Below are 25,423 nucleotides of genomic sequence, written 5' to 3'. Positions count from 1 at the left end.
CAAGGATAAGTCATTCTGTATTTATTTGGTATTCAATGCACCTCCCTTTCCAGACAGAAAAGACACAGTCTGAGGTATACCATTTTAATAAATCTCCCACATCCAGCTTTACATCCTGAATTTTTATGCCCAGAAATTAAGTTTTGTCACCATCATACAGTAGTAATTAAAATGTTTCCCTGAGATTATAAGGCTGTGCCTTTGTCCACAGAATACCCTTGCTTCCAAAATTCAAGAGAAAAGTAGGAAAAGGGAAGTCTTTTGGTTGGTGGGAGAGGCAGATAACTTAGATAGAATTCCTGAGAAAAAGGTGTAGAGTCAACCACACCACTAATAAATTTTCCCTGGCTGTGAACTCTTATCCTTTCAATGTCTCCAAGCATTTCAGAAGGGAAATTCATCGATTCCATAATAAAGACACTTTAGCTCAATGCTATGTGCAAAGCAGTTTAGCTTCTGTTAACTGCTACAGCTGCCTTGATGCCTCAGTGTCCAGAAAAATGCAGAGTTAGTGAGGTATGGACAGCCTTCCCCAGGGGCATATAGGAAAAAGGAAAACCCAAACATGGATGATGAGAAAAAAATTGTCATCATACTACACAGTTAGGCCTGCAATGTTTTTCAAAACAGTTTGAAATCAAAACAGCCTATGATCCTCCCCAACTAGGAATGGGGAGGGACTTAGTGGCTGATGATCTCAAATCAGCCAATCCAAGTCAGCAAAGCATAAGGCAAATGGATGTGAGTCTTCCAGTCTTGGAGCAATGACGGTCACCTCTGTAGGCAATGCAACTTCAGCAGGAAATCACCCTCCCAGGTTGCAACAACTCACCCGTGGGAAGGAGCCAGCTGACTGGGGTCAGTCCCAGTGTTGTCAGTCCTCCACCCACCATTCCCCTAGATTGGCACAATGGAAGTACTGCGTTCCCTACTGAGGATTCCACTTTTTAAGAATAAACAAACAAAGGTTGCTATAATCTGACCCACATTCCACAGTGGAGAAAGGCAGTGGGTCCCGGGGTGGGGAGACCGGGAAAGGGAGCAGATGTCAGGCAAACACACTCGGGGACAAAGTGCTAGAGAGCACACAGGCCTCTGAGCATGGAAAAGGGAAAGGCAGGCTGAGCATCGGGGGCCGTCGCACTTCCAGGAACAGCATCCCACGGACACAAAGCTCCCAGTTTCCTCCCCTAGGTTCTCCTATAGTTCTGACAGGCCTTCACCATGTCTTTCAAGAAGTTAGGAACTCCATTCTGCAAAGGAAAGGAGACTGTCATTTCTGTATCCTCACAGTGATGACTCCTGATTCTTCAGGGTGTGGCTAAGGTGAAAGAAGATGGCTTTGGGAATCTAAATATGACAATAGGGACCCTGAGCAGATTTTCACAGAATGTTGCCACCGATGATGACAAAAGGGAAGATGCAGGACACGGTAAGGCAAGAGCCACTGTTTTAAGACTTTGTTACATATTTTGGCTTTTGCTAATAAAAAGCTAAGCTATTTATGAGATATCAATTTTTGAAAGGAAAGATAAAACAGGAAGTGGCATGGCAGGGGAAAGAAATAAGAGCAAAGACTTGCTTTATAAAATTAGACAATGGTAAGGATTGGGGGGCAAGAGTGGGTATGTCATCCTTTAGTTAGTGTTGCTCACTGTTTAAGAAATTCCCCACACGTTGTTCTGTTTACTCCGTCTCTACAGGGTGGGGCTATCCGTCTCCATTTTTAAGGAGGAAGAAATTGATGGTTTCTCTAGATTACACAGTCAGAAGCAGGGCCAAGATTCAAACCATCTTGTGTTTGATTCAAAGCCTTTTCACTCTTCCAGGGAACTGGTGAGCCCTCTCACCAGTTAGTAGGACCTTACAAAGCAGGCTGAAGGGTCAGCATGATTTTAGGTTCTAGGCAGTCTTGAATGACCTGGTACCACTGGGGTTCCCTCTCCTTACAGTAAAACAATATAACCACAAAGAACCTGGAGACTTCTCCAGGCTTGAATATGGTTGGTTGTCTCCCAAGCTAGGTCAGCCTAACTCTGCCATGAGCAGATACAGGGTCCACAGGCACCCTTGTTCCTACAGAGAACAGGCTACTGTTTGGGAGGTTCCAGAGAGTGGTCCTGGAGGGGTCTTGGTGCAAAGCAGGGTGGGGCTGGCATTCCTTCTAAAGTCTGACTTTTGTCCCAGCCTCTATCCTGGGTATTGGCCACCGCAGGCCTAACATAGTCCATCAACCAAGTTGTTTCATAAAACAGCATCATGAGGCCTGAGACAGCATATCTCTTCAAGCTGACAGCCCCACAGGCTAAGTGAACAGCTATCAAACACACCTCCCCTCCTGCTTCCTGGGGTCTCACCTTAGCAGCCCAGTTAACGACCCAGGACGGAATCTGGCCACCTGGATTATCGAAGTAATACATGAAAACTAGAGAGAGAGAGAGAGAGAAAGAACAATTCAGGAGGGAACCTGTTAGGAAAATACAGTACAAATCTTGCAAACCTTCCACTTTCATATCCATCTCAGAAAGTAAGGATGTGGGTCACACAGGACTCCAGGAGACTGGCCCCTCTGCCTTGCCTTGCAGGAGACTTACATAGAAACATTGTGGGAAACAGCCAAGGCACCTTCTGCAGCTATTTATTAATCACCTGGCAAGCGATACACTTAGACACAGTTTCTCATTTAATCATGGCTCTTGTTAATTATATTAATCCTAGGAAGTTGCTAAGATTAAACCCCCATTTATAAATGATGAAGTGAAGATTCAGAAGAGGGGGATGACATGCCCAAAGTGGCACATCTTAACACACATCACAACTAAGTTTAGATTTCGCCTCAGCCTCGAGCCCACACCCGCTCCAGGCCAGCAGGTGGCTGCATGGAACTCCTGCACCCAGTGTCCCTTCTGAGGCTGGAACTCGAGGCAGACAGGTTCTGAGTCCCTGGGTTTTTGCTGAGGAGGAGCTGCCTTGCAGAGGTGGTCCCACCAGCCCTCCTGCCCACCCCGTCCAGCTTGTGCATGTGCAGGACCTTTCCGAACTGAGTTTTGAACTTTCTAATTCCCTTGGTGTGTGTCCTAATTTCATCTAGACCATGCAAGAGTCAGTAAAGAATGAACTGATCCACATGCTAGTCTACCCAAGCTTCTGGGGGTGAATTGATTCACTCTTGTTTCTTTTGGACCCGTGGCCAGTCTCTGACTTCAGGGAATAAGCATCCTGAATTTTCCGTGCCTGCAGTCAGTGCAGTCTTCACACGGGGGACCCTGGCAGGCACCCCAACCCATGTCCCCTTTTTACCTTTGCTCCCCCTCTCGCCATCACTCTGGATTGCCAAACTCTGCTTGTACTGCTTCACCCGGATCACACCCGACTTCTCTGGAAACTGCGGCTTAGAGGTGCTCTGGGCCAGGATCACGTGGACCTTCCGCCCCTCAAAGTTCAGCTCTCGCCGCTGCCGCACGTAAACATACTACACCACCAGTCAAGGCTCAACAGAAAGGCCTGCATCTCAGCTAAACAGAAGGGAAGCCCACAACAGAAACAAAGGCACATGATTCCACTCCTCCACTCAGTGACTGCTCCCTTGCTGTTATCTCAGGTCCTGCACCGTCTGCCCACCCACCTTACAAAAGTCTGGCTCCTCCTACCTGGTGTTGTCATTTGAGAGGACGCATAAGCCACTGGAGATTGGTTCCCTGCCGCTTTCATTATGTGGGGAACCCACTCCTCCTTTCTCCAAGAAGGCAATGAGATCTCAGAGGACTGGTCACTTATCAGCTGTGTCATCCTGGGTATGCTACTCAACTTCTCTGCTATTGGTTTCCCCCTACAGGAAAAAAGGGTAACACTGCCCTGCAGATAAGCTTGGTGGGAGCAGGGAGAGAGATTGAAGCAAAATCTCACTCACTAGACAATGGGGTCATTGCTCTCTGTCCTCCCCCAAAGGCCCTAATCATTGACCTCTGGGCACAGAGGACGGTTAGGCAAGGGTGCTTACACCTGGCAATCATAGGAAGACATATGACTAACCAATAATGAGTAGGCAGATGGCCTCACTGGGTCTGGCTCACCAAGCATCACAAAGCCATTTCATCTCAATAAACACTCCCAGACCAGCCACTATGTCTATGGCACAATTACAGGGAAGGTAATTCGACTGTAAGAAACAACAGGAGTCACCACTTACTGAGCCCTTATCATGTACCTATATCATGGGCTTTATGTTTAGCATCAGCTTTGAAACTGAGAACGCTGCTGTGAATTCAGTATAAATATTCCCATCTTATAAATGACGAAACTGAGACTCAGAGCAGAAAAGAAAGTTGCAAAAGATCCCGCTGCCCAGCTGATGTGACGGAGTCTGTATTTGAACCCAGATGAGGCTCCAAAACCTGGTGAGACTTTCATAGCCGCAGAGGGCTCAGCTCTTTAATACGTTCATCAGACTTTCCAATGATGGAAATGTAGGCTTCATAGTAGAAGGAATTGAAGCTTAAAAACAATCCAAAAAAACAGTAAAAGTTTAATACAGGTTCCCTTACTGCAGCAGCCACGGCCACGGCCGCAGGCTGCTCAGCCTCTGCGGCAGCCACGGTGGTCTGGCCCTCCCCAGGCACACTGCAGGACGTCTGTGGCCCCCACACGCTACTCCCTGAAGAGTAAGTGCTCACATGTTTCCAGGAAGGGATGATGCTGCCTTAGCTCTGCATTTCCTCCCTCCCAAGCCTTCTGTTTTTTCCTCAGCAAATACTGTCCCACAACTTGCTCAGTTCACATGACAGATATTCCCTGACACTCACTGCAGAAACAACTGGATATATTAACTGCAATTTCACAGGGTTCTTTCAGCAGTTGGCAGGTCCAGTGTGGCACCCAGCTACGACTGGAGAACCACCCGATCACTAAAGCCCAGAGAAGTGAAGGGCCTTTTCCAAAGTCACACAGCAAACCGGGAGTGAGCACACACTCACCCTGGGCGCCTTCCCTCCAAACTAATGTTCTTTTCTTCTACACTGTTCTCTGTTCTCCAAACCTGAACAGCCCTGTAGATACAAAGACCGAGATACTCATCATGGGATTGTGTGGCATTGGAAACACAGCGGAACAGAACTGCAAGGAGCCCCAAGCGCTGCTCCCGAGAACGCCCCCCAGCAGGGTCCTGTGAGGTCAGAGCGGTGGGTTTGCTCTGGTCCAGATCACTGTCTCTGGACACAGCCGGACCTGGGTCCACACCTGCATCTGCTGCCCATAACGGTGAGACCCTGGCGAGAAGCTGAGCAGGGTTCTGAACGTCCCCCTGCCTCTATTTTCTTCCCTGTCTGAGGGGAACGATGGCTCCTAGCCTGCACAGTTTTGGCAGGATGAGAGAAAACCATGTAAAATCTCAGAGATTACATAACCACAGTTGGCTGAAATACACACCACCTGTACACAAACTACCTAGCAGTCTGTAGTTTGTGCCAAACAATAACTCCTTATGGAGTCTGTGATGGGCCGAGCCAGGGTACAGCAATCACACAGGAACAATACCCACACATACTCCCACGCCCCCTCTTTCTAGAGCACAATTAGTCAGGAGTATACAGGCTTACAGAATGTTACAGCTGGAAAAGATTCCAGCAGTCATCCAGTTCAGTGGTTTCCAAGCATTTTTTTTTTTTTTTAAATCTCCAAGATCCTTTATTTAAAGGATCCTTTATGGAAATTCAGTGTGTAAGACAGTCAGCTGCCATGATTGAAGAAAAGAGTGAGGTCAAAATCACACCTACCCTCACCCCTATTCCACCCAATCTGTCTGCCCAGCAAACGTTCATCAAACCCTCCTAGCCTGGCCCTAAGGGGGCTTCACAGAACCCCAGAGTGTCAGCTAAAACTCCCCACATCTATTCAACTGCTTCACATCATAATCAAGGTGACTTAAGGGGCAAAACATAACACACAGAGTCCAGAGCCAATAATCGGGAAGGAGCGGAGGTGGAGAGGGCTGGAAATGCGGGGCCTGAGTTCAGCCCCCAGTCGGCTGCTACGTAAGTCAGCCTCTGTCACCTGACTTCTCTGGGTCTTAGCTTTCTCCTCTATAGACTGAGGGAATGTACTGAATACTCTTTGTGAAACAGTTATCTCAGATGCCCAATTCTGTGGCACAAGGGCTTCCCAGACAAGGTTCAAGAAAGTATGAGCCGCCTTCCTGTGACCCCGGTTAAAGATACTCCATGTTGTCAGGCCCAGAAGTCACACTCTGAGGTCTCTGAAAGCCACACAAGAAGGAAGAGCTTTAGCAGATGCTTCTGCAAGACTCAAAGACAACGTTGTCCCCACCTGCTGGACATACCACCATTGGGTGATGGCCACAGGGCACAGAAACACTTTAGAAAGCTGAGTAACAGTGCACCTTTGGAAAGGATACATCTCTGTTAGACATGGGAAAAGGGTACTTCACTTGCCAGTAGACCACTGTTTCTCCATTGCATTCTTTTTCATAGAGTTCTAAAAAAAGAAACAAAACAAAGAAGTTACTGAATCTGGAAGTCTCTTTGGTTTCAATTAAGAAAAACCTTTGATATGCTGCCGACCCTTTAGGGATGATAAAACACTAACTCATAAGGCACAGAATTCTGGAAAAAGTCTGATAGATTCATTACCACTGAAAGCTTGTTGCCAAGAGGCAGAGTCTAATAGATATAAAAATGCAGTAAAAATAAAAGAACCCAACAAAAATTGTTCATCATATAGCACAAACAGTCTCAAAATTCAGTGAAACCAAATTAGGAATTAAAATTTAAGGTTTAAAAATCAGGGTAGCCACTAGATGCTGAAGCTGAAACTCCAATACGTTGGCCACCTGATGCGAAGAACTGACTCATTTGAAAAGACCCTGCTGCTGGGAAAGATTGAGGGCAGGAGGAGAAGGGGACGACAGAGGATGAGATGGTTGGATGGCATCACCGATGTGATAGACATGGGTTTGAGTAAACTCCGGGAGTTGGTGATGGACAGGGAGGCCTGGCTTGCTGCAGTCCATAGATGGGGTCACAGAGTTGGACACAGCTGAGTGAATGAACTGAACGGAACCGCTAGATGTCGCTAGCTTACCAACAGTTACCCTGCTGTGCCCTTACTCCCCTCTTTACACTTCTTGACTGAGTACAGGTGTCCTGGGACTCAGCCACCCAGTCTGGTGTGTTCAGTTGAGAAATGAAGGTTTCAGAGAATTCAGAGTCCTTTCTAAAAAGCTAGGAAGTGGTCTAACTGTGCTAACTCTAAGGTTCTTGCCTATCTCCCATGTTGCTTTCTGTCACAATTACGGGACCGATCCACCATGCTACTGCATGCAAATAGCATCAGCAATTGGAGGGAGATAGTAAAAGAATGCTACAAAGTGTACAGACTCTGCCCCTAAGCTGTGTAGGAAGCTTCTAATTAACCATTTAGAGAAGGAGCCAAGCCAAGTCCACTGGAGGAAACAAACGAGTACCCTTAGGAGATACTGACTTTGGCAATGTGTCAATTAATTTAGCTTTTGAAATAACAAAATCTATTAGAAGCAGGCCATGGGTAAAGAGCTTGCCAGTCCATTGGTCCAAGAGGCTGCAGATGCCCTTGGAAGGAAGGGGATGAGTGGGTATCTGTTGCTTTGCCTGTTTGGCTTTGACTCCCCTGTTCTTGTACAAGCACCTCATTCTCCTCCAGAGCATCACCTTTCTCTCCTTCACTATGTAGTTTACACAGAAGTGCCTCAGTGATAATTATAGGGCTGGGAAATTGAGCTACACATGGCCATGGTGATCAGTTTAGGGAAGGCATATGTGGACAAGACTTGGCTTGCCACTCTTGTATGTTTAGGCCAAAAGTGCTTTCATAAAGACTCTCAGGTAGCTCACAGAAGATCTAGGAGGGCTAGAGTTAGGTGAAGAACCTCGGGATTATTCCAGAGAAGTCAAACTCCTGTTGCCTCTGGACTTTATTCCACAGTGGGGACATCTGATGCCAAGTACCCACATCAGAAACTGCCAATGTCCACAGTACATGACTGAACCATGGCTGCCACGGAAATGGACAGGGAACACCTGCCTTCACCCCTGAATAGGTGGGCATCACAATTCCCCCTACATAGGATGCCCATTTGATAACACTGAGCGACCCAAAATCATGATAAACGTCCCCAGTACATAAGCGAATGACTGATGCTGAGGCAATTAGAGCCTGTCCTGTGACTCTGAATGCAATAAGTAGGAAAATTCCTATTCCTCTGGGGTGATGAACTTTGTTAGAATGTAAGCCTGCATCTTCTGGTGGCGTCTCAGTCATGACACAAGAATCTGCCCGATAATGCAGTCCACACAGAAGGAAACAGAGTCAAGCTGGAGAAATGAAGTAGCGAATGCAGCTGACCTGGAACGAGACACACACGCCATTTCCAATGTCATAAACCAAAGCAAAAAAAGCTTTCTCCCTTTCTCACACTGGCATTCATTACCTTTTGTTTCTTGCAACCAAGATTCCTGACCACAGCAAGGCTCTCTCAAGGTTTCTGGCCCCCAGGCTAGCTGTATTTATTTCACTGTGACTGACTGGGACAGAAGAAACTACTCCCCGCTGTAAGTGGCAGGAAGATCCTCTATCTATCGCTGCTCATAACTCTCCATTATTTCCAGGGAAAAATCGAAAACTCTTAGCCTGGTGGTCAGCTTAGGTCCTTGTGGCTCTGGGCCCGCCTTCCAGCCTAGTTCCAGAATCTGCTTCCCAGCTACTCAACAGCACCCAACCGCTCACAGTTCTCTAACATTTTATGTTGTCTCATGCCTTCTCTGCTTTACTCATGCCATCCCCTTGGCCTTGAATGCCCTTAAACCACTCAGCCCCTCACCTCCTCACATACATATATATATAATCTTGTTGCTTGTAAAACATTGATTCAACCTCTAAAACAAAGCTTCAGTACCACCTTTTCCAAGAAGCCTTCCACGATCACCTAGGTTTATGGGATAACAAAACTTAAAATAAGAACAAAACAGCCCTCAGAGTGAACTGGAGAGTGACTTTAACAGTATGCAAGGAACAAATCCTGAGGACAGCAAAGTCATATTTAACTTAGCACTTTAAGATGCATTTCCTAAAATTTAAAATGAAAAATATAGCAAAGTTATACCTTTTGCTTACTAATGACTAGAATAAATAACATGGGATTCGACTTTCTAAGTGGTTTTTGAAAACTGTGTCACTCACCTTTAACATATTGGTCCCACTGTTTCCTATAGGCTAAGTCCATATAGACATCTGCAAGCAGATCTGGTAAGCAGTCTTCCAGAACACCGAAGACCTTATACGCATACAACCCCGTCTGCTACAAAAAGAGAACAGGCAGAAACAACCTGTTGATTGCCACGTTACGACTATACAGCATCTGAAAAGCTCCTGTTCATGTAACACCATTATTGAGCACTCTCCCTTGGTCCTGGTGACACAATGGTGAAGAGGCAGTCGGGAGCTTGTCCCCATCGGTCCTATATATCCGGCCTTAGGCATTGGTGCTGGTGACAGCTATATGTTACCCTGGCAATTTAAAAGAGGGTTATGTGACAAATGGCGCCTGAGTTGCAGGGGGAGCAGAGCAAGCAGTACCTCCTGTCCTATCAGGTGTTCAGGAAATATCTCCATGAGGAATTTATCCAAAGGATCTGTTCTAAATGCTAGAAAGAGTTCAGCATGGGAAGATGAGGAAATTCTGTTCCTGGCTTGGGGGAAGGCCTTTAGGTTGATGCGCTGACTTACTCAGGGAACAGAAAGCCCGTGGTTCCAGAGCACTGTGATGAGAGAGCTTTAGCAGCTCAGACAAGACAGGTAGCAGCCCTGGGTCCAAAGGGCTTTGCGACTCAGGGTAAAGGGGCCAAGATTTTAGTTTAACTACTGTGGAGGACCAACTCACGACTTCAAACAGGGAAATGACTTTAAGTGGGGGTAGTAAACCTTTAAAAGATGATTCTTGCTGCTTGGTAGAACACAGATCACGAGGGAGCATGGAGACGGGTCAGAAGACCCGGGCAGCAGTCCAGAAAAGGAATGGCGGTGACTGGACAAGGAGGCAACAACAGTGATGGGGAGAGCCCAGAGAGTCAGTGACACATTTTGGAAGTAGAATCAGTAGCAACTGCCGACAGATGGGCTGTGGGGACAGAGAGAGGCAAGAATTGAGGATAACTCTTGGGATCTTTCTTGAGCAACCAGGTAGATGGGAGAGGAGGTTCTTTGTAGGCTGTGGAGTAACCAAGAGCTCTACCTTGGGCAAGTGGAGTTTGAGATGCTTATTAAATACCCACGTGGGTGTATCATATAGGCAGCTAGCACCCAGGATTCAGACTACTATTTTAAATAACCACAGGCATAATGAAACCCAACACATTGTTTTACCAATTCGAAGACAAAATTTTTCACTAATGGCTCCTTTTTTTTCCCTATAAATGATTTATGTATAAAAGAAATGAATGGGGAAAGAAACATTAGCTTTAAATCATAATAGTCCCTTATATTCAGAAAAAGGTCATTTCTATATTCTTAATTACAAGAGATTTCTCTTCTCTTCATGCTAAGCTCTTCTGCGAGGGTTCTGGGCTGGTGTTGGTGACACTGTACATTTCAGTCTGTACAATGGCAGCTCACAATTCCTGGCTCCCACCTTGTCAAAGGATCTATTATTAAGATAAAATCAATGGCTCAGATTAATTTCAGCACAAAGGCAAACAAACAAAAATGAAATTTTAGACATATTTTCAGGTGTGAAAGCAATCCTTTAACTAATAAACATGAGTGAACTTGTCTTTTTAAACACTGTTCCAGAGGATTATGTGAAGTCAAGGTGCAAACATGGAGAATCTTTCTAAAGATCCTGAGGCTTCAAGGGTCTCCTGACTCAGGTGGGATAAGTACACCCCAGTTTGGGAATCTCAGATGTACATGAAAGTGCCTGGCAGGTAATGGAAAGCAAAATTGAAATTTAATTCATAAGGTTTCAGCTCTAAAAGTCTGTGGCTTTATACCAAGGGTTTCCAACCAGCAAATGACAAACTGGTATGCCTTACCAGTGCTGTGCCATGGATGCCCCATAGGAAGGGCAGGACTAGGGAGAGAGATCTTCTCCTCCTGCCCTCTCCCCTCAAACTCACACATGGGAAGATAGTGAGGGTCTATACACAACACACATCTACACCCAAACACAGTTAAATCAGCACCGACAGAAAGAGAGACAATGCACTTCTGTGCGGGAATATTGGGTCCCCATTTTATATACTATTAATCTTGGGTCAAAGACTAATATTGGGTCCAATACTAATAATATTGGGTTCCCATTTTCTATACTATTAGTCTTGGGTTTAAGACTAATATTGGGTCCAATACTAATAATATTGAGTCCCCATTTTCTTGATATGGGCTTCCCTTGTGGCTCAGCTGGTGAAGAATCTGCCTGCAATGCAGGAGACCTGGGTTCAATCCCTGGGTTGGGAAGACCTCCTGGTGAAGGTAAAGGCTACCCACTCCACTATTCTGACCTGGAGAACTCCATGGACTGTATAGTCCAGGAGGTCGCAGAGTCAGACACAACTGAGTGACTTTCACTTTCACATTTTCTTTATATAGAGAAATATCAGTAACCTCAGATATGCAGATGACATCACCCTTATGGCAGAGAGCAAAGAGGAACTGAACAGCCTCATGATGAAAGTGAAAGAGGAGAGCGAAAAAGCTGGTTTAAAACTCAACATTCAAAACCCTGAGATCATGGCATCTGGTCCCATCACTTCATGGCAAGTAGATGGGAAATACTGGAAACAGTGACAGACTTTCTTTTCTTGGGCTCCAAAATCACTGTAAATAGTGACTGCAGCCACGCAATTAAGACACTTGGTCCTTGGAAGAAAAGCTATGAGAAACCTACACAGCATATTAAAAAACAGAGACATTACTTGACTGACAGAGGTCCATCTGGTCAATGCTATGGTTTTTCCAGTAGTCATGTATGGATGTGAGAGTTGGACCACAAAGAAGGCTGAGCACCAAAGAATTGATGCTTTTGAACTGTGATGTTGGAGAAGGCTCTTGAGGGTCCCTTGGACTGCAAGGAGATCAAACCAGCTAATCCTCAAGGAAATCAGTCCTGAATGTTCATTGGAAGTACTGATGCTAATGCTCCAACACTTTGGCCACCTGATGCAAAGAACTGACTCCTTAGAAAAGACCCTGATGCTGGGAAACATTGAAGGCAGGAGAAGAAGGGGACGATGGAGGATGAGATGGTTGGATGGCATCGCTGACTTGATGGACATGAGTTTTAGCAAACTCCTGGGTTGCTGATGGACAGGGAGGCCTGGCGTGCTACAGTCCATGGGGTCTCAAAGAGTCGTACATGACTGAGTGACTGAACTGAACTGATTTTCTATACACTGAGCAAAAGGGATAATTGTGTATAGAAAAAATGATCTTCTCAGCTTCACATGAGTTAGCTTTGGTTATCTGGATGCATAAAGACAAAGTGTATCCTGGAAATAGTCCCCTTCCCTTCTGAATGTAGTTTCTGCTCTTAGTGACCCCACTCCAGTAATATCACAGAAAAGAAAAAGAGAAAGCCCTCTAGAAAGAGAAAAATAGAGTGATGCGACTTACGAGAATACCCAAGAATGAACTACTATGACAACTTCCTTTAAACATTCCCTTCATGGCAGGACTGAGAAATGCACCAGAGAAGCAAAATGCTTGGTGATACCTTCACTAGTCCATCAATGAAATGTTCTTTTAAAGCACCTAGTAGCCTCACTCAAATTCTGGGTCAAAGCAATTTTTTACCCCTCAATTCTTTCAAAAGAAGGGGTTTCTTTCAAAAGAAACAAACTCACATTTTCATTATGTCTCTTAAAAATGAAATTTTCATAACTATAAAAGTAAGTCATATTCATTGAGAAAAATTAGAGGATATCAAAAATAATAAAGAAAAGTAAAACATGTAACTTCATAATCCTCAAATACCAACTGATAATATTTTGCATATTTTTTGAGTAAATAAATATTTCTATGTGTTATAAAATAGTATAAACTTATAAGTTACAAGATAGTATAAACAGACTGTATTCTTATTTTTAACTACATCATTTTGAAACTGAGTGATCACAGCTAATTTTATTATTCTATAAGGTATTTCTGTTTCCATATATTTTCACAATTATGAACACTGCTGGAAAAATTATTCCAAATGGACAAACCTGGTTCATAATTCTAACTTCTTCATTAGGCAAGCAAAATGCTTCTTTAGAGAGAAATTTTAGGGTAAATGACATTAACATTTTAATGCTCTTTATACTTTTTATAAATCTTTAAGTAAGAATTTTACCTATTTATACTCTCACCAGCAGCAAAGAAGCATCTCACCTGGACTGGGTACCACTGTTTGTACAAATAATTCAGTAGGAGGAAGCATAAGTCTTAGTTTTATTTGGACAATGTACTGATGTGTAATTCTCTTTCAAATTAGAGATATAATTCTGGTGCAAAATTTTTTGCAGATACATTTTGAAATTCTAACATTTCAATAAAATGAGTCTAAACAAGTTTACTCAACAGGTGCTTGGCTTTTCCTGAAGGTCCTCCAGAAAAACACTTCTAAGAATGGCTCAATTTCTTTATCTAAAGTAAAATACGAAGCATGCTTTTCTTTTTTAAATTCCTTTTAATTGCAGTATAGATGATTTACACTGTTGGGTTAGTTTCTGCTGTACAGCCAAGTGAACTAGTTATATATATATATATATATATCTCCACTCTTTTTTAAGACCCTGATGTCGGGAAAGATTGAGGGCAGGAGGAGAAGGGGGAGACAGGATGAAATGGCTGGATGGCATCATCGACTCAAGGGACATGAGTTTAAGCAAACTTTGGAAGACAGTGAAGGACAGGAAAGCCTCGTGTGCTTCAGTCCATGGGGTCACAAAGAGTTGGACATGACTGAACGACTGAAAAACAACATACTTTTCTAATGATCCACTGATCACAGGACACTGTGATTTCCTACACTATAGGTGGTAAAAGAATTATTCAATGGTAGAGAATCAGTTAATATCATATATAGAATATAATTCCCAGAAGAAACAGGAGATTCATTATAGCATATACTCTCTTTCTTACTAAGAAAATTGCACAGCTAATAATTTTCTCTCTTTTACAGGTAGAGTTTGCCATAAGACAATTCCTTCTTCTTTTGAATATGGGTATGATGTCTAGAGCTGAAGCAGCTATTTTGTGATTAAGAGACAATAAAAATGAGAAAGCAGAGGGAAAATATTCAAAGTTTTACTGACATTGTTGATCAACTGATTCAATGCCAGCAACTGCTAACCTCTGGACTACTTGCTAGGTGAGAAATATAAACCTCTCTTTGGGGTTTCCCTGCTGACTCAGCTGGTAAAGAGTCTGCCTGCAATGCAGGAGACCTGGGTTCGATCCCTGGACTGGGAAGATTCCCCTGGAGAAGGGAATGGCTACTAACTCCAGTATTCCGCCCTGGAGAATTCCATGGACTGTCTAGTCCAGGGGGTCCAAAGAGTCGGACACGACTGAGTAACTTTCACTTTCACTTTTCACTTGTTTAAGACTTTGTTAATCCAGTTGTCTGTTACTTGCAGCTAAAAGCAATCCTGCTTAATACAAGTGGTTCTTATTGAGAATTTTATTTGAGCTCTGTGATCCCAAAAAACAACAGAGATTAAGAAACTCTCCCATGCTTTGTGTTTCAAAAAACAGCTTATCACAATAGAATCACTTTTAGACACACATACACACACCCTTTGTTTACCTATCACAAGGCCAGACACAACACCTCTAAATTCCCTTTGACGGTCCCACAAATGATCCACTAAACTGCTTATTCCAAGGATCAATAGGCACAAAATACTTGTTAACCAGTTAAGCATCTCCTTCCTCCAGACTCTGCATTTTGGCCCAGCCTCAGTCTAAGCAGCATCCAGCCCTGCTGAGAATGAACTGGTCTCAGGGTAAGATATTCTGTTTTATTCTCCAGCAGACCACCTTCACCTCACTTTCCCCACATGCGGTTTCAGTCTTGCTGACTCCTCTCTCCCTGTTAAAAAGAAAAAAAAAAGAAGACTTTTCTGCCTCACTCCTGAGAAACTCACGGATCTTATGGTCAAAGTATCCTTCCTAATACAATAACCTCCAACTCTAAGGCCAGGTTTGTTTCTTATTTGATTAACATTAAACTAGACTGACAAAATAGTACTGATCAGACTTCTGAACATTTCCAAGCATGTAAGACTATGTAAATTCATTAAAATAGTACAAAAATACATAAGCACTACCAAAACGACTAGTTAAGGAAGAGAAATAAGAGATAATGGGACACAATTAATGGACATTAAACTGCAGCATATTTAATTTTGCGTAGAAATCTGAAACTTCACACACTCTATTATAGAAAGTTCCACCTCCTTCCACTATGAGGGAAAAAAAAAAGCAAAAATTAAAAATAAAGAAACATGTGAAGGAAAAAAAAATAAAATAAAAGCAGATCAACATCTGAAAAAAAAAAAAGAAGAACAGCAACCACCACCATGGGCCCACTATATGCTTGGGCCTGAGAAAACAGTCAGCAAGGTTTACACTTGGCCTTTCAGCTTGGAATGGATTTGCCTTGGTGATCGGTCAGCATCACTACAACTGTCATGCATTCTGCACTGGAAGCTGCCCAGTCACTCTGACCTGCTATAAACTCTTTCAATAAGACTAACATTTATTTCTCTAAACGCAGTGCAGTTTCCAGTTTTATGTTCACTATCTGGTGTAATCTTAACAGAGCCCTGTGGTATCAATAGGGACATTGGTGTCGTGTCCCTATGACATGAAGCTCAGAGAGGTGACATACTTGCTCGAGTTCTACAGTTAGCTCTTGGGACAGCCAGAGAGAGGAGGACACTGTCCCCTTCTTCTCCCCATGACAGCTCCTAATACGGCTCTACTCTCTCTGCACACTTGCTCCAAGCCCCTGTTCCAAACGACAAGCTAAGAATGTCAGTAAAGTTGGCACAGGCTCTCAGAGCTGGAAGGAGTCTTAGATCCTTATGTAAAAAATGACAGCGATGCATCAAAAGGCAGCTGATGACTCCTGCTAGCAAAGCCTGGATGGGAAACTTTCCTTCCAGGCCCTAACCCAGTGTTCCTGCCCCAGACTACCCAGAAACACGCAAATCTGCAGAGACACCAAGTAACTTGGTGGTTGTCTAAGACTGGGAACAGGAACAGGAGATGACTGCAGATGGGGAACAGGTTTCTTTGGGGATAACACAAATATTCGAAAATTAGACTCAGGGAAGGATGCATGACTCCATAAACTTACTAAAAATTAGTGAACTATACACTTAAAATGAGTAAATTTTGAGGTCCTTAAATGCTCAGAGGATAAAGTGTCTGCCTCCAGTGTGGAAGACCTGGGTTCGATCCCTGGGTCAGGAAGATCCCCTGGAGAAGGAAATTGCAACCCACTCCAGTATTCTTGCCTGGAGAATCCCATGGACGGAGGAGCCTGGTAGGCTACAGTCCACGGGGTCGCAAAGAGTCGGACACGACTGAGCGACTTCACCTCGACCTTCACCTCGAAATGATACCTCAATAAATACAGCTGTTAACACTAGAAGATTATGAAACTCACTCAAGGTCACACAAGTAACGAGCTTGACCTGAAGCTCATTCGTTGCAAAAGAACCTGGACCTGAAGCCAGCGATGTGACAACAGAGTTCACAGCCTATGATCCCACCTCAAAGCGTCACTGGCCTCTCCCAACATATTATTAGAGAAATAACAAGCCATCAGAGTATACAGAGCTATGGCCAAGGTGACCCTGTAATTGACCATTCTAGTGGACAGTTCTGAGTGAAAGAGCTTTGTAACATGTTTTACCAGGACAAGCATAATGCAGGTCTTGAAGGGCAGAGTAGAACATAGATCACCCTACTCACAGCAAACACCATTTAATTTACTAGGGGCTTCAAAATGTATCCTCTCATTGGATCCCTGGCACAAATCTTGACAGAAAAGGAATTATCTCCAGCTTACAGATGAGGAAGCTGAGACTCAGCTAGGGCCCGAGGTTCATAAATCCCAAAACCTCAGAGCAATTAAGCAGCAGAACTATATTTTAGACCAGGAGTTACTGAATCTGTCATGCTGTCTATTTTTCACAATCCACAAGCTAACAATAGTTTTTAAATTTCAAAGTGGTTATGTAAGTCAATATACAGCCTCTTAGTCTATAAAGCCTAAAGTATTTTCTATTTGGCTCTTTACAGGAAAAAAAAAAAATTGCAATCCCTGCTTTAGATCATTGCCATCATCACTTCTAAAAACATACAGTCCAGAAAAGCTCTGGATTACTAGAGTTGTACTGCAATTCCACATGCAAGAGAGGAATCTTTGCCTTATAAACCCCAAATATGTTATATTTTATTTTAAATCACATGTGGGTTTACCATTTAAGCTCAGACCACTCTTCAAAGTAAATCTGCTGATCCTGAGCACACCATACGGGATAAACAACAACAATCTTAAACAAAACATATTCAAATTCAGAAAACCGAAGAGAAAAAGGAAATCTTAAAAGAAGTTGGCAGGAAGGAATGGGCGATCACTTTACTTTTAGAGGAATACAGATGATCATTATAGCAGATATCTTATCAGAAACCACTCTGCAAAAAAAAAGGGGGTAGGGTGACATATATACTATTTTCAATAAAATAAATCATTGACCTAGAATTCCATATCCAATGAAACTGTCCTTCAAAAGTGAAGAAGAAATAGAAACTTTTTCAGACAAAAAAAAAACAGAGAATTCATCAGCAGCAGACTTGGCTCTGGAAGAAATGTTAAAAGAAGCTTTTCAGGGAGAAAAACCCAGGGTATAGGTCAGGAACTCAGATGTACATTGCATAAAAGGTGACCATTTTATTGTCTCAAAGTTTCTGAAAGGTATGAACTTTCTGTCTTATTCATCAGGCATCACCAAAATGCAGGCATACAATAAGCTCTGAAAAACTGCCTGAATGGGTCATGAAGCAGTATTTTGGAGGCTTCTTCTTACTAGGGTGTATTCAAACAGCCCAAAAACCAGCTGTGGAATACAAAATTTGACTTACACCCACAGACAGGCATGGGGGATCCTGCTCACCCCTCCCCCTTAAGGCATACCTTCAAATCTTGGACCAGCACCTTGCAATCGGTCACCATCTTCATGCTGCCTCACACCATAAGCTTATCCTGAGAGAAGTGAGGAGAGAGAGAGCTGAGGCTCCAACATTATCTATCCAGTTACACTGAGGGGCAATGGGGTAGGAGAGAGAGAGAGAGAGTGGACCTCCACCAGGGGCAGAAAGTAGAAGGAGGCTACACACGGTGCTCAGCTTTAAGCCACGGTGCTCCCGCCCACTAGTAAATATGGCTCCGTAAGTGTCCCACACGCATCAGCTGCTCCATCAGTCATGTTGGTGGCTGGGAAAAGGACGGGAGAAGGACGGGAAAAGGGAGAAGAGTCCTGTCACCCAGAAGTGAAGAGGTCCATGATGCAAGTTGGATTATGATCCCATCTGGGAAGTCAGAGTGAAGCTTCTCACCACTGGGGCATATCTGTTTCCATGGCAGTTCACTTTCTGCTTCCTTCCAAAAGGCAAAGCTATCTCTCGACTCAGCACAGCTGAACCTATTTTCCCAGTAAGGCCAGGCTCTCAGTGGTTCAGCAGGGCAACAGCACAGGAAAGAACAGTCCCTGGGCAAGTACTGTCTGCTCTTCACCAAACTCACTAATAATGAGAAGACATTTGGAAGGACAAAGGCAGCCGCTTCGCACAGTGCCAGACACTCGGTTTCAAATCGTAAGTCAAGCCCTCAGTCAGATCTTTCCAGACCAACATTTTCTCGGTCTAAATCAATGATGTGAGCCTCTGCATGCCTGTTTCACACCATCTACGGGCAGGTCACAGTGTCTACTGCATAGTATCCAGCCCAAAGCTCCAGGGAGACCTGACAGCAGATCTCTGGGAAAGCTTTTGCAAGTGACCCATGACCCTTCTCTCCCGGGGAACCTTCTCCCTGCTGTTCAGGGGACCACACCCACTCTCAAGTGGCCACTAATTTAAAAACCAGGAAGAGTTAGTCTTCAAGCGGACATTACTTTCACCTTAAGATATTCTTCCTTTACGCTCTTCCCTCTCCCACCTCTCGGTGCCACCACGTGGGGTGGTGCAACTTAAGCACCACGTGAAAAGCTCCCCTGACTTCAATGGTTCACCAAGTATCATCCATGGAGCTTCGGTATCACCTGGCCATTTGGTAAAAATACAATTTTAAAAAGAAGAAGGAGGAGAAGTAAAGAAATGTAAAGCCAACTCTCAAGTCCCACCCAGATACACTGAATCTGAAACGGAGTAGGATATTAACTGTGAATGTTAACAGGCTTTGCAGATGAGTCTAGGGTATGCTCAAAGTCAAGAATCACTCTGCCATGTCTCATTCCATTCAATGTTTGTAAGAAGCCAATGATCCTAAAAAGCAAGAATTATACTTGTTTTGCAAATGAGGAAGCGGAGATTTTAAAATGAAATAGCAGCCGGCCAATATCCCCCAAGTAGTAAGTGGGCCCTGACTCCAGGCCACTCTCCAACACCAGGTTCACCCTGGTCCTGCGTCCTTCTGGCTCCTCCTGGAAAAGGAGGGCAGGTCAGCCTGGCTCTGGAACTTAGCACTCAGCGTTCCCTCTACTGCAATGGTTTATAACACAGCACGCTCATTAAAATCTCTTGGGAAGCTTTGACATTAAAAAAACAAAAAGAAGCAACAAAAGCATATTTTATTTTGAAGCATTACAAACACACCAAAGTACACAGGACAGAATAATCAGCCTCTATGTGAAAGGGGAACTTTTCAAAAGGGCCATCCAAGCTCCACTCCAACTCAGTTCAATACGGGGCTCTAATAGGGCTGAGAGATGTCCTGAGAGCTCCCCAGGCAGCTCTTGACCTTTGAGGAACACTCTCTGGTCCATTTCTCCTCTGATCTTTGCAGGACGCAATCTCTTATTTCATTTATATCTCCACTCAATTGTTACCTCTGGAAGAGGGTTTTTCCAGATTCCCTATATCTAAAGCACACCTGGATATCCCCACCTCCGCCATAACATCTCTGCATCCCTTCATCCCACTTTACTTTTTTTGTAGCATTTTTCAGCTGCCATTTCATTATATACTATGTTTATTATCATCAGTGAATACTGTTTATTGTTTAAGAAGCTCATTCACTGAACCAGCAGCTCCAGCTTCCTGCTCCCTGCTTACGCCCAGTACCTGTCAAGGCACTACGACATGGGAGGCATGCAGTGAATATCTCCTGAATAAATGAATGATAGTGGAACAGAGCAGAGATTGTAACCCAAGACTATCTGCCTCCAAAATCCATGCTCTTTTCCACAGCACCACACAGAATAGCAAAGCACATAGCAGTGTTGCACTAGCTTTGCTTTCAGTTCAGTTCAGTCGCTCAGTCGTGTCTGACTCTTTGTGACCCCACGGACTGCAGCACGCCAGGCCTCCCTGTCCATCACCAACTCCCGGAGCCTACTCAAACTCATGTCCATCGAGTCAGTGAGGCCATCCAACCATCTCAACCTCTGTCGTCCCCGTCTCCTCCTGCCCTCAATCTTTCCCAGCATCATGGTCTTTTCCAATGAGTCAGTTCTTCATATCAGGTGGCCAAAGTATTGGAATTTCAGCTTCAGCATCAGTCCTTCCAGTGAATATTCAGGACTGATTTCCTGTAGGATTGACTGGTTTAGCTTTGCTTAGCTTGGAGAAAAAGAATGTAGCTCTGAATTGAAGCAAGCTACATATTTGGTACTGAGTTTATCCAAGTACACTGGCTCACGTCTAGTTACTAGCTATGAGGTCTTATGTGGCTCACTCTGGGTCTTACTGCCATCCATAAAATAGGAAAAGAAACCTGTCTCTACCCATCTTCTATATTTGTTGAGAGGGATAAATGAAAACGAATGTGTAATAGCATTTTGTATATTAAGGGGCCATGTAAAGATAAGTTAGCACTACATTTTGGGAGAGAAAAAGAAGGTGAGAACAAGGAAACAGAGTAGGCAAAGAAAGCAGGAAAAAGAAGTAAGAAAGGGTGATGGTAATTGGACAGAATGGTTGCAAAGAGACTTTCTAAGTCTAAAATTCTGCGATTTAATAGGAAAAGAGAAAATGGAAACGTATCAAAAGGTGTATATCAAAAGTACTCATTTGTTCAAGGACAAGATTCAGATTATTCCTGTCTACTAAAAAGAAGCCACAATCTTTTTTATTTTAAAATACAATTTATCTGTTACACGGCATACTCTTTCAAGTACCTCTATGCTTATGTCAGTCTTTTCAAATCATGTGATAGTAACTTTGTTACAGCATCATTTTTAGATCATGACCACACCTCCCTGATTCAGACTCACAGCAGGTTATTCCCTGTGGAACAGTTAGCCTGGTTCAATTGGATAAAAGTCACTGAAAAGTCTGAGAAGGGGGACTGATTTTTCTTATTCCATAAATTCCAAATGGTACGCCCCTGATGAAACAGGTAATATGATTTGTATGCAAACCATGATGGACTGCCTTTATCATAATCAGGACATTCATCCACTGAACATGTCCCTTACTCAACAAAGATTTAGCAAGAACTTTGATGAAAAGGGTTATTTTTGTATGGGTACCGAACATAACCTTACTGAAACAAAATCAAGCATTTCAAGAAGCCTTATCGGATTATCTGTCTCAGCTTCTGCTTATGGGTTTCACATTAACAAGAAATAGGAAGAAACAGGAAGAATCAAGGGACTCATTCCAGCAGGGTGGAAATCTGTAGATGGTTATTAAGAAATAAGATGAATAATGTGTCTATTAATGGGACTGAAGTAAAGGTCTTAATGCAACTCCATCAAAAGTCAGCTGGATCAATAAGACCCCCTGCTAGTCCCCTAACATTCTTCTTGTTAAGTCGCTTCAGTCGTGTCCGACTTTCTGCGACCCCATAGACGACAGCCCACCGGGCTCCCCCATCCCTGGGATTCTCTAGGCAAGAATACTGGAGTGGGTTGCCATTTCCTTCTCCAATGCATGAAAATGAAAAGTTAAAGTGAAGTCACTCAGTCGTGTCCAACCCTTAGCGACCCCATGGACTGCAGCCTACCAGGCTCCTCCATCCATGGGATTTTCCAGGCAAGAGTACTGGAGTGGGGTGCCATTGATTGATGGGACTGAAGTAAAGGTCTTAATGCTACTCCATCAAAAGTCAGGTGGGTCAATAAGATCCCCTGCTAGCCCCCTATCATTAAAGGGCCCCAAACAAGTCTCCTCTGTACACCAGTCGGAGGAATTGAAAAAGCCAGATGATAACAATTGCAATGAAAAACCTGACCTGGAATGACCTAGGCAATAGTCTGGTATGTAAACCAAGGTGAAAATTAACAGAGGGGCCAGGATTTTCTGGTTCGACCTCCAGTCAGGGACCTGGGGACCCAAGGCCATATGTGCAATGGCTCTGGGCAGGGAAGTGGGTGGAGGAGGAAACAGAGTCACATAATATCAACAACATGCATGATGGATGAAACCACGCTGGATCACAAGACAGAAGAGGGCACAGGGTTTTAGGGGAGATAAGTGCAGGTCTAGGCAGGGTAGGACAAGCTGAATTCACCTGGACATGGAGTGGCATTCAGAAGACAAGATTTACTAACCGAGGGATTCGAGAGAATTCTCTTCCAGAAGGAAAGTAAAGGATGGGAGTCAACCTGGAAAGAAAATGAAGCTCTAGCTAAAAGGGTCAGGCAGCAAATAACACTGGATGTGCAACTAAGGTTCTAGGAAAGGGCTTGCACCTGAACAACAGGGTCTCTAGACACTAAATACACGTGCAGATCACGGTGGCTCAAGGCCACACCTATGGAAAGCGTTTGGCCTCCAACTTATGGGAGCTCTCTGGAAAGACTTGTAGCTTACATCAATGTACTATAACGGCCCTCATGCCCAGAACAGGTGGAAGTAAGACTTATATTATGGTTCAGAGAGATAGGAACAGTTCTGAATGCCTATCATCACCCCAGGAGGGAGGTGGGCCCTGCTCCATATCAATACACAATGGAAACAGTACAAAACCAAACACTGTCTCAGCTCAGGCATCAGCTGTTGTGGGATAAAAGGCACAGAAGCAAAAGAGCACAAGCCCTTCAAGGGATGTGAGGGGGGTGGTCAGGGCTGGCGGGAGAACAGGACCAGTGTGGAGGAGCCATGGGCCCTGGGCCAGCCTAGTCCCCTGAGCACAGTCCACCTGGCATACTGCCCTCTCTCAGAGTCAGTGGCGGAGTGTATCATAGCATAGGTCTGGAGCTGGAAAGCTCAGTTCCAACCCCAGAGTGAGTCTTGAGCCATCAACTTACCCTTTCCATATATCCATTTCCAAACTGGTAATAAGGTGATAGTCTATATAGTGCCTGACAACATGGCACCGATGTGAGGACTAAGTCAGTGCCTGCAGAGCACTTAACCATGCCCGGAGCATAAGACAGCACGCAATAAGTTAGCTATTACTGTAGGTAATATTTTTTACACAATCAACAGGGCCATTGGAAGGGGAACGATAAGATCACAATCTCTTTCAGGTGCTTGATTTCAGGTGTGCAGGATGGCAGGGAAAGGGTAGAAGGCCAAGAAGCGAGTCAGAAGATCACTGCAATTCTAGGTAAGAGGTGGCACTCATAAGGTCAAGGGGAAAAGGGGAAGGGAAAGGGGCCAGACATCAGATACATCTGAGCAGTGAATTGCCAACATCTGGCAAATGCCTAGATGTGGCCGGTGTGGAAAACAAAACGATTTTATCCAGAAAATAACAGGATTGTTTTCTGAAAACATGTCCATTTTTGCAGCAAGGTAAATGCTTAAATGACACTCAGAAATTAATTCTGCCTACTCTACACTGGAGCTTCCTGCTCATCTTGTTGTACCCAGTGACCCTGGGACACACAGACTCAGAGCTCCTCCCTTCTCTAACAGTTTAATACTCTGATCTCTGCCAGGAAACCTGCTCTTCACTTACCTTGCCTAAAGGTGACTTTTTTTTTTTTTTTTTCAGTTTTCTCACTTTGATAAGTTTATGGATTTATCACCAAGAATGATGAGAAATGAATACATTTTCTTTCCCCCAGTTTTATTTTATTTTTTACTATAAATTTATTTACTTTAATTGGAGGTTAATTACTTTACAATATTGTGTTGGTCTTGCCATACATCATATCATGTATCAAGGTGACTTTTAACCTGGTCACCATGCAGCAGCTAGTACACAGAGCAACCGATGACAGGCCATCATTCCACCTGGCCGGCTACCTGGCTCCAAAGGCCTGCGGGCACACCCGCAACTCCATTCCTCCTACCCTTTAACTTTTCCCCAGACTTTTTCTTCAGGCTAAAGTTATTCGGTGCAGTTTACAAGGAATGGGGCAGCACTCAAAGGAGCAAGTTAGTGAAATGACTAGAGACGACGTTAGGTCCCTTCTCAGCAACACTCCTCGCGCCACACATGCCACCCTGCACATCCACTCTCTGAAGAGCCCAGTCGCTTTTCTTCCTGGATTCAATCTTAACATAGTCCCCGCCACGCAGATACCACTGGCACCCACCCGGAGCGAGGCTCACGTCCCTTGCAGACAAGTGCGTGGGGCTAAGTAAGAATCCGCAGACCCACGTTTTCACTGTCATCAACTTGTAACAAAACACTTGCCCTGTCCGGTCCCCCCACCCCCGGCCCCCGGAGCAACCTCCCACTCCCACCCCCACCCCCCGGGAGCACCCCCCACCCTGCCCCCCGCAGACGGCCGCCCCGCGGTCCTCTAGCGGCGGACAGCTACCTGGTCCAGCAGCCGGTAGACGCTGATGCCCTGGGTCTGCACCAGCAGCTCCCAGGCGGCCCCGGAGAGTGCGGGCCGCTGGAGCTCGGCGCAGGCCTCCCGGAACTGCTCCTCCAAGAAGGCGCCGGCCCCAGGCTCCATCCTTCCGCAGCGGCGGCCCCGGGGCCCGGAAGGCAGAGGGGACGGGCAGGGCTCGTGTTCAGGGGCGGGACGAGAGCGTGGCCCAGCGCGACTGGCAGGGACCGGACAGGGAGCTTCGGGGCGGGGCCTTGGGGGCCTCGAGGGGGCGGGGCCTCGAGGGGTCGGCCTGGAGGATTGGGCGGGCCCAGGGCTGCGCGCGAGCACAATGGGAACAGAACTAGAGAAAGGTCGGATTTGATCTGAGTAAAGGTGGCTGCTAAGTCACTTCAGTCCTGTCCGACTCTGTGCGACCCCATAGA

At 44.7% G+C, this 25,423-nt stretch overlaps 1 protein-coding gene across 3 annotated transcripts; it reads right to left on the bottom strand.

Annotated features, from left to right (window-relative positions):
• On the bottom strand, positions 1-25,209 carry LOC102180879 (phosphatidylcholine transfer protein). 3 transcript variants are annotated; one of them, XM_018064086.1, is made up of 7 exons: positions 24,984-25,074; positions 18,239-18,307; positions 9,229-9,346; positions 6,410-6,489; positions 3,301-3,472; positions 2,358-2,425; positions 1-1,253 (listed from the first exon to the last, which is right to left on the bottom strand). In XM_018064086.1, the coding sequence occupies exons 2-7, from the start codon at positions 18,281-18,283 to the stop codon at positions 1,191-1,193; spliced, it is 546 nt and encodes a 181-aa protein (XP_017919575.1). In that variant the 5' UTR covers positions 18,284-18,307; positions 24,984-25,074; the 3' UTR covers positions 1-1,190. The 3 variants fall into 3 exon arrangements, with proteins under 3 accessions (XP_017919575.1, XP_017919574.1, XP_017919576.1); XM_018064085.1 differs by lacking the exon at positions 18,239-18,307 and having other exon boundaries at positions 24,984-25,209; XM_018064087.1 differs by lacking the exons at positions 18,239-18,307; positions 24,984-25,074 and adding an exon at positions 22,818-22,859.

Source organism: Capra hircus, chromosome 19, assembly GCF_001704415.2.
Source record: "Capra hircus breed San Clemente chromosome 19, ASM170441v1, whole genome shotgun sequence".
Lineage (NCBI taxonomy): Eukaryota > Metazoa > Chordata > Mammalia > Artiodactyla > Bovidae > Capra > Capra hircus.
Note: the sequence above shows the minus strand (reverse complement) of the source record. Positions and strands in the feature narration are given on the sequence as shown.

What these genes read in the sequence shown, in the direction of transcription:
- LOC102180879 (XM_018064085.1), bottom strand. Translation starts at nt 25,124, where the DNA reads ATGGAGCCTGGGGCCGGCGCCTTCTTGGAGGAGCAGTTCCGGGAGGCC. An exon ending in GTGGGACCAATATGTTAAAG is followed by an intron (nt 6,490 to 9,228) that starts GTGAGTGACACA and finishes TTCTTTTTTTAG; the next exon opens with AACTCTATGAAAAAGAATGC. An exon ending in TTCCCATGTCTAACAGAGAT is followed by an intron (nt 3,473 to 6,409) that starts GTATCCTTTCCA and finishes CTGGTGGTGTAG; the next exon opens with TATGTTTACGTGCGGCAGCG.